Source organism: Lontra canadensis, unplaced genomic scaffold, assembly GCF_010015895.1.
Source record: "Lontra canadensis isolate GAN:19392208 unplaced genomic scaffold, GSC_riverotter_1.0 scaffold45, whole genome shotgun sequence".
Classification (NCBI taxonomy): Eukaryota; Metazoa; Chordata; class Mammalia; order Carnivora; family Mustelidae; genus Lontra; species Lontra canadensis.
In genome coordinates, this window is record NW_022631039.1 from 5,179,294 (window position 1) to 5,192,429 (window position 13,136).

Here is a 13,136-nt window from a genome sequence, read left to right on the forward strand (position 1 = left end):
AGGGCACGGTTACGTCCACTGCTGACAGATCGAGCCATTCACAAACTGAAAAATGACCGGCAATGTGGAGGTCACCTGTGCTCTCGGAGAGAACAGCTTCCGTGGAGGAGTGAAAGCTCGCTGGGGTGGGCTAGAGAGAGAATGAAAGGGGGGAGATCAAAGAGGGGGTGTGCACACAACGCGTCTTGAGGTCAGTTCTTTCAAACCAGTCACGCCGTTCCCATAAGCGGTTCCAAACACGTTAAAAAATGGTTTCCAGGTTAAGTTGTAAAGTTCGAGTCTTTTTTTTTTTTTTTAAGATTTTATTTATTTATTTGACAGAGAGAGATCACAAGTAGGCAGAGAGGCAGGCAGAGAGGAGGGTGAAGCAGGCTCCCTGTTGAGCAGAGAGCCCAATGCGGGGCTCAATCCCAGGACCCTGAGATCATGACCTGAGCAGAAGGCAGCGGCTTAACCCACTGAGCCACCCAGGCACCCTCAAGTTCGAGTCTTACGCACTGATCGTTTTTGGCAACAAAGTAGAGGCAATCGCATTATTCATCAATTTCATGTTTGTGAATTTACCTGCTCACTGAAATTGATGGGTAAACCCAAAACCACTACAGGGCTCTCCCTGGTTCTTCTTGGACAGGCCCGGACTGGCAAAAAGCTTACCTTGCCTGATGCACATTACCCAGCTGAGGTAGAACAAGGTCCCACTCCTATTTCAGCTCTCACACTGTAAAGTGTCCTTTTGCCAGTCTTTTTAATGCTACGGGGTTTTTTTGTTTTTCTGATATTTTGTGCTTCTTGTCGCTTTTACTGCTGGGTTCCCAAAAACATCATGACCCTGGCAGAAACCTAACCTTGTACTAACCCTCAGAGTAGTAGTTCAGGCTTCCTTACTGTTTGACAAAACTCTGTAGAACGGAACTCTTTGGAATAAGCAGCAGCAGCTATAACATAATGAGAATATTTTCAAACATCTTTTTAAAATGTCAAAAAAAAAAACCCAGGTACCTTTTAAAAAATATTTTATTTATTTATTTTCGGAAAGAGAGACAGCGAGAGGGAACACAAGCAGAGGAAGCTGGAGAGGGAGAAGCAGGCTTTCCGCTGAGCAGGGAGCACGATGTGGGGCTCCATCCCAGGAACCAGGGATCATGACCTGAGCCAAAGGCAAATACTTAACGACTGAGCCACCCAGGTGCCCTGGTTTTTTTTTTTTTTTTTTTTTTTTAAGCATTTAAATCCCAGTATAGTCAACATACAGTGTTGTACTAGTTTCAGGTGTATGACAGTGACTCAGTAATTCTACACAGTACCCAGTGCTCTTCATGGTAAATGCACTCGTTAATCCCTCCTCCTGTCTCACCCACCGCCCTCCCCCACGTCCCCTCTGGTGACCGTCAGTGTGTTCTCTATAGTGAAGAGTCTGATTCTTGGTTTGTGATATTTTCTCAATCAACTGTTGAAATGGTTACCTTTACCTTGAAATGCCAGTTTGTTTTTTAACAGCATCTGCTAGGAAGCCTAACTTTGACAGTCCCTTCCAGAAAAAGGTCTCCGCAAAGGAGACACTTGTCTTTTTTGCAAAAGAAAATGTGCATTAGAACATACAAACTTCAGGACAGTCATTACGGGGGCGCCTGGGGGGCTCCATGGGTCACGCCTCTGCCTTCGGCTCAGGTCATGATCTCGGGGTCCTGGGATGGAGCCCCGCATGGGGCTCTCTGCTCAGCAGGGAAACTGCTCCCCACCCCCTCTCTCTGCTGCCTCTCTGCCTGCTTGTGATCTCTGTCTAATAAATAAATAAATTTTTAAAAAATAATAAAATAAAAAAAGACTAAAGCCGAGTCTGCGGTGCCCCAGCCGCAGGAGGGCGGAACCTCCGTGAGCCGCTGCACGAAAGGAGGCCGGGGGCGGGGTCGTGGCGCGGGAACACAGGTGCCAGCCGCTCGCTCGTCGGAGTCCGGGACGGAGGAGGCGACGGAGGAGGCGACGGAGGGGACGACCGGCCCCGCGGCCCCCGCCCCGACCCACCCGGCCGCAGCGCGGCGGACCGAGCGCACCGGAAGCGGCGGCTCCCGCTGGGGGCGCTGCGGCCGCGCGAGCCGAGGCCGCCTTCCAGGAAGCCCAAAAAAAAAAAAAAAAAAAAAAAAAAGGAGGAAAGAAAGAAAAAAAGAGGGGGAGAAAGAGAAAAAGGAGGGAGAGCGGCGGAGAGCCGGACCGGGTCGGGCCGCCGCCCCCACGCCGCGCCCCCGCCTCCTCGCCGCCCGCCCCGCCGCCCTCGCGCCCTGCCGCTCCCCCGCGGCCCGGTCCTCGGACCCCGCGGCCCGCCCGGCGCTGCCGCCGGCGGGCACTCAGGTGCGTAGCCCGCCCCGCCGCGGCCGCCATTAGGAGCGGCGCTGCCCCGGGAACGGTCTGCGCCCGCGAGGCCGGCGACGGGGAGGCCTGGGGAGGGAGGCCGGCCGGCCCGGGGCACCGAGGGGGGCGCGCCCGTCGCCGCCCCGCGGCCCCCGAACCCCGGTCCCCGCGGGCCGGGCCCAAGAGTGGGGGTGGGGCGGGGAAGCCCCGCCGCGGGGAGCACGGCCGCGCGCACGGCCGCGCAGCCCCGTCCCCTCTGATTGGTTGCGCGGGGGCGCCGGGGGCGGGCCTCTGCGGGCTCCGGGCGCTCTGGGCCCCGTGCGCGTGACGTCACGCTCCGCCCGGCGTACGTGGGCGCTCCCGCGGCGCGCGGACGTGCCCGGTTGCGTAGTGAGGGGGCGGGGCCGCGCTGTGGCCGGGTGACTGCTCTGTCGGGCCCCGCCCCCTCGTCGCGCGTGGCTGCGGGGCGCCCGGCGGGGGTTCTGGAGGGGACCGGGCCGCGGGGCGGCGGGGCGGCGTCCGGCGTCGTGTTCGTCAGCGGCAGAGTGACCCGGAGGCCGGAAGGAGAGCCTCGGGGCGGGGGGCGGCGGTTCCTGGTGGGGGTGACTCGCTCTGACTTGACTCTGCTGTGCTGGCCGCGGCTCTGTCGGGTGGGCTGTGGGGTCAGCCCTTGGTGTGTGGCGAAGTGGCCCCGCTGTCCAGCCGCAGGACATGCCCAGCTCCAGCCCCCTGCAGCCGCCCTCTCTGCCGGCTCCGACGTCCCGCATATAGATGGGGTCATCCTGGGGGGCCTGTGTATCTGCGTCTTTCCCTCCCTTTTATGGCTGAATTGCGAGCCCTTGTATGGCCAGACCACATGCTTCCCCCCACCGACTGATGGATTTGGGGTTGTTTCCACGTTTTGGCTATAATGAATAATGCTACCATGAACATTCATGTACATTTTTGTTGTTGTTTGGGGGGGTTGTTTTTGTGTAGAGGGGGAGGGGAGAGAATCCCAAGCATTCTCCAGCCCCAGTACCCAGTACCTGCCCACATGGTGCACAGTCACACAACCCCGAGGTCACACCTGAGCTGACGTCAGAAGCCCCAAGCTTAACTGACTGAGCCACCCAGGCACCCCAAACCACTTTGGGTCTCTGGTTAGTTTCTTCACTGGTAAAGGGAGGTTGGAACTTGGTGGTCATCGGTGAGGATCCTCACGGCTCTGCACGCGCGCTTGTGGGACACTGAGGATTTCCACCGCTCACTGTCTTGTTACTTCTCTTGGACAGGGATCATGGCCCAAGTGCAAATGTCTGCTCTGCCCATGGAAAACGAGGAGTCCTCGGAGAGCAGGATGGTAGTGACGTTCCTCGTGTCTGCTCTGGAGTCCATGGTGAGACAGTCTTCAGTTCTATATAATGTCCCCTTGTGGGACCACTGTTGAAATAGCAGCGCCGGGTCACCACCTCTCACTGTCCCTGTCTGTGTAGCCGTAGCCTTCTCCATGGAGGTCCCGGGTTCATCGGGTCATCTTTAAAGATGCTCCTTACATTATGGATATAATTAAATTAATGTGAGCTTTCCAGATCTGAATATTTAATGCGGGCGCCTCTGTTGCCTTGGTTGAGAATGTTTTTGGTCTGAATTCAGAGGTAAGCTAATAGTCCACTGATACCCCCTCGTTAGCTGCAGTGTGTAAAATGGACCTTGGGGGCAAAACTTGGTAAGAAATGCACATCCCTTCAAGGGATCCGATCACAAGATACTTACTGGTTAGAAATGGGAAATCCTCACCTTTATAAAGGCGGACAAGCCTGAGAGATGGGCCCTTCATCAAGTGATCAGAGCGGACATCAACATAATGGGACAGATTAGTGTCACATGCCTCCCGATATGACATGCCAGGAAGGGACGTCACTGATTCTGTGGTTCCTGCCAAAAACGCATGACCTGAATCTAATGGGGGAACACCAGACAAAGCCAAATTAAGGGACATTCTACAAAATGATGGGGCTGGACTTTTTTTTTTTTTTTTTTTAAGATTTTATTTCTTTATTTGAGGGGGGTTGGTGAGTGCAGGGGAGAGGCAGAGGAAGAGGGAGAGAGAGAATCTCAAGCAGACTCCGTGCTGAGTGTGGAGCCTGATTTGGGGCTCGATCTCACGACCGGGAGATCATGACCTGAGCCAAAACCAGGAATTGGACGCTCAACCTATTGAGTCACCCAGGTGCTCAAGTGTGGTATTTTTTTTTTTAAGATTTTGTTTATTTATTTGACAGAGAGAGAGATCACAAGTAGGCAGAGAGGCAGGCAGAGAGTGGGGGTGAGATGTAGGCTCCCCACTGAGCAGAGAGCCCAATGCGTCACTTGGTCCCAGGACCCTGAGATCATGACCTGAGCCAAAGGCAGAGGCTTAACCCGCTAAGCCACCCAGGCGCCCAAGTGTGGTATTTTCAAGGCGCATCAAGAAGTCCAATAACGATGAAGCAGGGAGACAAAAGGAAAGGTGGTGTGAGGTAAGGTTCAAGAGGCCCCAGGTGGCCAGATCACGTAGAGCTCTGGGGCTTTCTCTGCAGTGTGGTGGGAAGGGTTCGGAAGGTTCTGAATGAAGGGCTCACGTGGGGGGCATGGTGCTTGTGTGGACGGTCGGTGAGCGTAGAACAGAGAGGGAGGCTGGGACGCCAGCTGGCAGGCTGAGGCTGTGGTTCAGACGGAGACTTCCGTGGAATGGATGAGGCTGGGAGTGGTGCTGGTGGGACGCAGCGATGCTTCTGGAAGGGTCTGTAGAGTTAACGGGACTTAGCAACAGATTGGATGTGAGTTGTGAGGTTTTCATAGGGGGAACATCAAGACTTGTTTTTTTTTAATTGTGGTAAGATACATAGATTCGGATCACAGAATTTACCATTTTAACCCCTTTAACCAGTTTAAGGACATTAAAGCCATCCACCCTGTGATGTAACTGTCACCCCCATCCATCTACAGAGCTTTCTCTTCTTCCTCAACGGAAACTCTGCACTCACTGAACAAAATTACTCCCCACCTGCCCCTCCCTCAACCCTGTGGAAACTAAGCTGGGTTTTGGGGGGTACCTGGATGGCACCATCAGTTAAGCGTCCTACTCTTGATTCCGGCTCAGGTCATGATCTCGGGTTGTACAACTCAGCCCCGTGTTGGGGTCGACGCTCCGTGGGGAGTCTGCTTGGGATTCTTTCTCTCCCTCTGACCCTCCTCATTCTCTCCCTCTTTCTCTCTCAAATTAATAAATACATCCTTAAAAAAAAAAAAGTTGTTTTTTTTGTTTTTGTTTTTATTATTTTTAAGTAATCTCTACACCCAGCATGGGGTTCAAACTCACGACCCTGAGATCAAGAGTCGCTCACTCCACCGGCTGAGCCAGCCGGGCACCCCAGATTTCATGCGCATTTTGACTGATGTCCTTTCTCTGTCCCGGGGCACCGGGGACATCCCGTTGCTTTCAGTCATGAGGTCTCCTTCGGCACCCCGGGTCTGTGACAGCATCCCAGTCGTCCCTTGATTTTCACGACCCCGATGGTCTCGCAGAGTCCCAGTAGGGATGTTTTCAAATCGGTCAGTTTGGGTTTCACTAGGTTTCTCCTCCTGCTTGGACTGGGGTTTTGGAAAGAAGACCACAGAGGTGAGATCCCCCCCACTTCATCCCATTGCATGAGGGGCCCGTGACGCCAGCATGACCTGGTCACCTGGTGAGGCGGGTGTGACGGTTAGTTCTATCTGTCAACTCAGCCGGGCTGCAGGTGCCCACACACCCAGTTAAACATGACTTCCACAGTTGTCCGTGAGGGTGTTTCGGGAAGAGATGAGCACTTGAGTGGGGGGACAGAGCGGAGCAGACCGTCCTCCCCGCTGGGGGCAGGTGTCCACGGAGGGCCGGAGTAGAACGAAAAGTCAGAAGAAGGGTGGACTCCCCTCTCTGGCCGAGCGCCTGAGCGGGGACATCCATCTCCTGGTTCTCGGGCTTCGGACTCAGAGTAGGATCTACATCTTCCGTCCTCCGCTCTCAGGCCTCTGAGCTCCACCGCCAGCTCCTCTGCGACTGCTGCTGAAGGAAGGCCCACCATGGGACTTCTCAGCCTCCGTAATCACCAGAGAATGTCTCCTTTTCATTCTGTTTCTCTGGAGAACCCTGAAACAAGTAGTGTCTGCCATGTTTTTTCACCGTCCAGTTACTACTTCCCCCTCCATGCCCTGTTCTCGGGAAGCAGGTCTCAAAGTCCAGCCCCCAAATAATGATCCTCATCTGTCATGAGAGGGTGACGTGACTTCTCCCACAGTCTCGGTGGGAGTGTGAGCCCCTCTGAAATACTGCTTGTAATATGCTTTAAGAAGCTAAGAAGAGGGGCGTCTGGGTGGCTCCGTGGGTTAAGTGTCTGCCTTCGGCTCAGATCATGATCTCAGGGTCCTGGGATCGAGCCCCGCTTCGGGCTTCCTGCTCAGTGGGGAGCTTGCTTCTCCCTCTGCCCCTCCCCAGTGCGTACTTGAGCAGCATCTGTCTCTTTCAAATAAATCAATAAATCATTGAAAATTAAAAATAAAAATGGGTGATTTCTCCTGATACTGGGTTCTCTAGTTCCAGTAGATTAAGTGCTGAATTTCTGGTTCATTCGACAGAGATGCAGGGAGATTTGCCATGACGCGAATGGAGCGGACGCATCTGTGTCCCCTCCGGGGCCGTGGGGGAGCCGCAGCAGTGCGTGCACACGCGTGTCTGTGCACTTCTCTGAGTCAGAGATCTTCACCGCATCGGTAGAGCCGCTGTGTCCTGCTCGGACTGGCCCCCCACCGCCACCCCTGCGTTCCCCAGATGTGCCTCAAAGCAACACACACTGGGAAACGGTTCTAGAGGCCAGGAGGCGGGAAACGGGCTCTGTGAGGGGCACCTGGGGGGCTCTGTTGGTTACGCATCTGCCTTTGGCTCAGGTCATGATCCCGGGGGCTGGGGATCAAGCCCCATGTTGGGCTCCTTGTTCAGCGGGGAGCCTGCTTGTCCCTCTCCCTCTGCTGCTCCCCCTGCTTGTGCGCGCTCTCTCTCTCTCTCTCTGACAAATAGATAAATAAAATCTCAACAAAATGGGGGGGAGGGGTTCTATGGGACTGAAGTCAAGGTATCAAAGGACTGCATTCCGACGGGCGGCTCCCGGGGAGAATCTGGCTGGCCTTTTCCAGCTTCCAGAGGCCATCTATGTTTCTGGACTTGTGGCCGCTTCCACCAAGGGCACTCCTCTGTCCTCGGCTTCCATAGTCACCCCTCCTCCTGCTGCCTCCCTCCGTTCCTTATCAAAACCCATGGTGATTATTACACTGGCCCCACCTGAATAGTCCAAGAAAATCCCCCACTGTCAAGATCCTAAAGATTAACCACAGCTAGCAAACCCTTTTGCACCTAAGGCGATATATTCATTCCCAGGCTCTGGGGATTAGGCTATGGACATTGGGGGCGGGGGGCAGGATTCTGCCTCCCATGATGCCCTGGGTCAGGTGACATGAGGGGACAGAGGCATCTTTGGGGTTCCAAAAGGGAACGCTCCGTTGGGGATACATTTAGTGTAGCGTTTTCGTGTGGCTTGCTGTTACTTCTATGTGGGGCTGAGCTCCTGCTGGACGCCCCCGTGGGGGATGGTTTCCCGGAACATTCTCACAGTCCGTTGGGTCGGCTCACGCAGTAACGGAACATCGGGGATAGGACGTGAGTTCACCCTGGTGGGACCAGGGGCTCCTCTCCAGACGTAGGCAGAGAGCAGAGGAGAGGCAGGTTTTCAATGTACAGAGCCAGAAACTCGACTGTGGAAGATTCAGTCGTTAAACAGGAAAACTTTTTTTTTTTTTAAGATTTTATTTATTTATTTGACAGACAGAGATCACAAGTAGGCAGAGAAGCAGGCAGAGAGAGAGGTGGAGGCAGGCTCCCCGCTGAGCAGAGAGCCCGATGTACGGCTCGATTCCAGGACCCCGAGATCATGACCTGAGTGGAAGGCAGAGGCTTCACGGACTGAGCCCCCCAGGCGCCCCTCTTTCTCAACTGTAAATAGAGGATTTGTTTGTCAAAACAGAAGGTCTCTCTGGTCAGGGGTATACCCACCAACGTAGTTATAAACACACCACACATTGTTTCCAATATTTGGAAGGATTTACAGAAGGTAAATGTAACAGATTTCTGGTCTGTAGGGCATACACGTGATGAACAGGGAGTGTGTCTTATGTACGAATTTTCACCTTCTGTGCATCTCTACCATCAATAATAAAAACGTAATCAACCAGGTTGGAAGGAATACTAAGTTATCTCTCTACAGAAAAGGTTACAAAATTGTCCTAGGAAGAGGCAGTCAGAGTCCGTAGGCAAAACTATCAGGGGAAGAAGTCCTGTTGCAGAGGCGGGGTGTCAGCTGTGAAGACACTGCCCCGGATTCTGCCAAGCAGCAGGAATTCTCTGACAGCTACTGGGTGTCCTACAGTTGTTTCTTTTTTTTTAATTTAAAATTTATTTATTTGAGAGCGAGAAAGAGAGAAAGCACGGAATGGGGGAGGATCAGAGGGAGAAGCAGGCTCCCTGTCGAGCGGGAAGCCTGATGCGGGGCTCCATCTTCCCACCCCAGGATCACGACCTGAACCGAAGGCAGACGCTTAACTGACTGAGCCACCCAGGCGCCCGGGGGTCCCACAGCCTGACTCAGTGCTGACCGTGTAGGGAGCGTGAGAGCCCACAGGATAAGGACCCCACTACCCTCCAAGGCTGCCCCTCACTTCAGACGCTAACATCAAGTCAAGGTTGTCACCTGTAGATCAAGGTTCCAGAGACCCCCTCCCCCTCCTTGGGTTTGACTAATTTGCTAGAGCAGCTCACAGAACCCGCAGAAACATCTTACTCACCGGATTAGCAGTTTACTACCAAAGAATGTGACTCAGGAAGAGCCCATGGAAGAGAGGCACAGGGCAGGGTATGGGGAAGGGGTGTGGAGCCTCCATGTCCTCTCCTGGTGAGCCAGTCTCCCTAAAGCCCTTGTGCTCAGCAGTCTGGAAGCTCCCAACCCTGTCCTTTTGGGGTTTTAGGGAGGCTTCCTTACTTAGGCACGACTGATTAGATCACTGGCCACTAGGGACTGAACTCAGCTTCTAGCCCTTCTTCCATGGCCCAGAGGCCAGGGGGCGGGGCTGAAAGTGCCACTCCTCCACTCACGTGATTGGTTCCCCTGGCAACCAGCCCCATTAACCTTGACATTAATCTTTTTAATTTTTGGGGGGGGATTTTTTTTTTTTTTTATTTGACAGACAGTAGCAGAGAGACAGGCAGAAAGAGAGGAAGGGAAGCAGGCTCCCCGCTGAGCAGGGAACCTGATGCGGGTCTTGATGTGGGGCTCGATCCCAGGACCCACCTGAGCCAAAGGCAGAGGCTTTAACCCACTGAGCCATCCAAGCATCCCGACATTAATCTCTTTGTTGCTCTCTTAAGAAATTTCAAGGGTTTTAGGAGCTCTGGGCCAGGAACAGTGGTTAAAGAACAAATATATATTTCTTATTATAAATCACAGTGATCAGGGCGCCTGGGTGGCTCAGTGCGTTAAGCCTCTGCCTTCAGCTCAGGTCATGATCTCAGGGACCTGGGATGGAGCCCCCTGTAGGGCTCTCTGCTCGGTGGGGAACCTGCTTCCCACTCTCTCTGCCTACTTGTGATCCCTCTCTCTCTGTCAAATAAATAAATAAAATATTTTTTTAAAAAATAAATAAATCTTAGCGAAATAAGTCAATCAGAGAAAGACAATTATCATATGATCTCCCTGATATGAGGAAGTGGAGATGCAACATGGGGGGTTTGGGGGGTAGGAAAGGAATAAATGAAACAAGATGGGATTGGGAGGGAGACAAATCATAAGAGACTCCTAATCTCACAAAACAAACTGAGGGTTGATGGGGGGGGTGGGGGGTGGTATGGAGAGGGTGGCTGCGTTATGCACACTGGGGAGGGTATGTGCTATGGTGAGTGCTGTGAATTTTGTAAGACTGATAATTCACAGACCTGTACCCATGGGGCTAATAATACATTATATGTTAATAAAAATTTTTTTAATTATTTAAAAAATAAAAATAGATAAATCACAATTATCATAAGTTAATAAAAATATGTTCTCTGGGTTTTATGACGTTTATGGTATTTGCTTGGTGGATTTGCTTTGTTTCTTTGGGGGATTTTTCTCATTCTAAATGAATACTCATTTTTGTACCTAATTTTATATTTTTCTTAATGATGTAATCTCTGTGCCCACCGTGTGCCCACAATCAGGACATCAAGAGTCACACACTCTGTGGACTGAGCCAGCCAGGCTCCCCCGTGCTCTCTTCTCAAAACAGATCTCTCGGGCTCCACTAGACTTGGATGTGTCTAACACTGGTGTGTAACACTCTTCCTCATGTCTGTTTCAGTGTAAAGAACTCGCCAAGTCCAAAGCAGAAGTGGCCTGCATCGCCATGTATGAGACAGACGTGTTCGTCGTCGGAACCGAGAGAGGACGTGCTTTTGTCAACGCCAGGACCGATCTACAGAAGGATTTTGCAAAATACTGTAGGTGTTAACAGTTTTGTCCTTTGTATTCGTAACTCTTAAAATATTTGCTAGGAAGACTTACATGACGTTTTCTTTGAAGGCATCCTAAGCATTATCCTAAAAGTGGTCCTGATACCTCTCTTGTGACTTGGCATCCCAGTGAGTTAGCTGCCTCACACTGAGGAGTCCAAGAAACAGGGCCGGCGGGTTTTGTCCTGTGTCCTCAGGAGCACCCTGGTTTTGTAAAAGAAATGTGAGGCACAAAGAGTAAATGATCTTTGACTCCTTTTATAAACCCACATTTTAAAAAAATTCTGGGGCCCCTGGGTGGCTCAATCGGTTGAGCATCCAACTCTTGGTTTCGGCTGCGGTCATGATCTCAGGGTCGCGAGTTCAAGTCCTGCTTCAGCGTCCACGCTGGGCATGGGGTCTACTTAAGATTCTCTCTCTCCTTCTCCCCTACCCCTCCCCATGTCTCTCTCTCTCTCTCTCTGAAAAAAAAAAATAAATCTTTTTTAAAATTCTTATTTTTAAAAAATGTGGGGAGGCACATAGGTGGCTTACTTGTTAAGCATCTGCCTTCGGCTCAGGTCATGATCCCAGGATCCTGGGATCAAGCCTGGCATCAGGCTCCCTGCTCGGCGGGAAGCCTGCTTCTCCCTCTCACACTCCCCTGGCTTGTGTTCCCTCTCTGGCTCTCTCTCCCTCTGTCAAATTAATAAATAAAATCTTTAAAAGTAAAAATAAAAAATAAATAAAAATTCTTATTTTACTTATTCCCAAAGGAAAGGGAAGAAACTCAGGGCTTGTTAGGTATTCCTCTGAGTTAATAACCATTTTCCCTTTTTTCACTATGGGACCGTCAGAGCCTTCAGTGTGTTATGAGTGGTGAGCCTGTGGGCCATATGTGACGGAAACTAGTCTAGGGTGTTAGTTAAAACCTACACCTTGCATAGTGATGATCTCTACAGTGGTAGGTCATCTACCAAATACTGACTAGGCACCTTAGTGTTTTCTAGAACCAAGAAAGGGAGGGGGGACCCACAGAGGTTTATCAGAGGATATAATGTGAATGTGAGTGTGGAGAGAGAGGGGAGATATAGATGTAGATGTTCCCGAGGGTTGTCAGAGGACATGCGGACATAAATATATGTTTACATGTCAAGATCATACAAATATGGAAAGGAGAGAGGGATTGCTTGGTTCAGATTGGTTTCCAAGACCAAAATTAGGGTCTGCACTCTCAGGAAGATAGATTCAAACATGAAGCAATCTTTAAATAATACAGTGAGTGTGTAATTGATGAACATGAAGGGTGTTCTCATTCCACTCATGTCAGGTGCCGGCTGAGTTTCTTTTTTTTTAAAATATATTTATTTATTTGAGAGAAAGCGCACAAGCCGTGGGGGTGGGGGGCGTGTGCTATGGTGCAGAGGGAGAGAGAAGCAGACTCCCCACTGACTGTGGAGCCTGACACAGGGCTCAGTGTCATGCCCCTGAGTTAATGACCTGAACTGAAACCAAGAGGCAGACACTTAACCAACTGACACCCCCCAAGCTCCTCGCTGGTTGGATTTCTAATAGTTGATATATTTTTTAAGATTTTATTTATTTATTTGACAGAGAGAGAGATCACAAGTAAGCAGAGAGGCAGGCAGAGAGAGAGAGAGGGAAGCAGGCTCCCCGCTGAGCAGAAAGCCCGATGCGGGGCTTGATCCCAGGACCCCGAGATCATGACCTGGGCTGAAGACAGCGGCTTAACCCACTGAGCCACCTAGGTGCCCCAATATTTGATATTTAATTACAGATTTTTTTCCAAGTTTCACAGTTATGGGCTGGTTTTCCAGATACAGGACTGTTCATGCTTTCTATTTCTTCCGGTACGCATTTCAGTAAATTTTACTTTTCTTTTTTTTTAAGATTTTATTTATTTATTTGACAGAGAGAGACACAGCGAGAGAGGGAACAGAAGCAGGGGGAGTGGGAGAGGGAGAAGCAGGCTTCCTGCCAAGCAGGGAGCCCGATGTGGGACTCGATCCTAGGACACTGGGATCATGACCTGAGCTGAAGGCAGATGCTTAATGACTGAACTACTCAGGCACTTCTAATATTACTTTCAACCTCATTTTTAACTAGTTCCTTTCATGTAAGTTGTCAAATTTGGTGACCAAAACGATGGTTTATAATACTTGCCTTATAATTTTAATGTCTGTAGTGATGCCTCTACTTT

The 13,136-nt window shown here is 51.4% G+C and overlaps 1 protein-coding gene across 3 annotated transcripts in view; it reads left to right on the forward strand.

The window, feature by feature from the left end:
- The first annotated feature begins 2,300 nt into the window (after window positions 1–2,300).
- Window positions 2,301–13,136, forward strand: part of LOC116876324 (general transcription factor II-I repeat domain-containing protein 2) — a 32,439-nt gene continuing 21,603 nt past the window's right edge. For 2 of the 3 annotated variants that reach the window (XM_032872389.1, XM_032872391.1), the window contains exons 1-3: window positions 2,301–2,346; window positions 3,621–3,724; window positions 10,786–10,924. In XM_032872389.1, the coding sequence (XP_032728280.1) occupies window positions 3,626–3,724; window positions 10,786–10,924 (238 nt within the window). In that variant the 5' untranslated portion in view covers window positions 2,301–2,346; window positions 3,621–3,625. Of the gene's footprint in view, window positions 2,347–3,466; window positions 3,489–3,620; window positions 3,725–10,785; window positions 10,925–13,136 lie in introns of those variants that run through there. The other variant, XM_032872390.1, reaches the window with a different exon arrangement.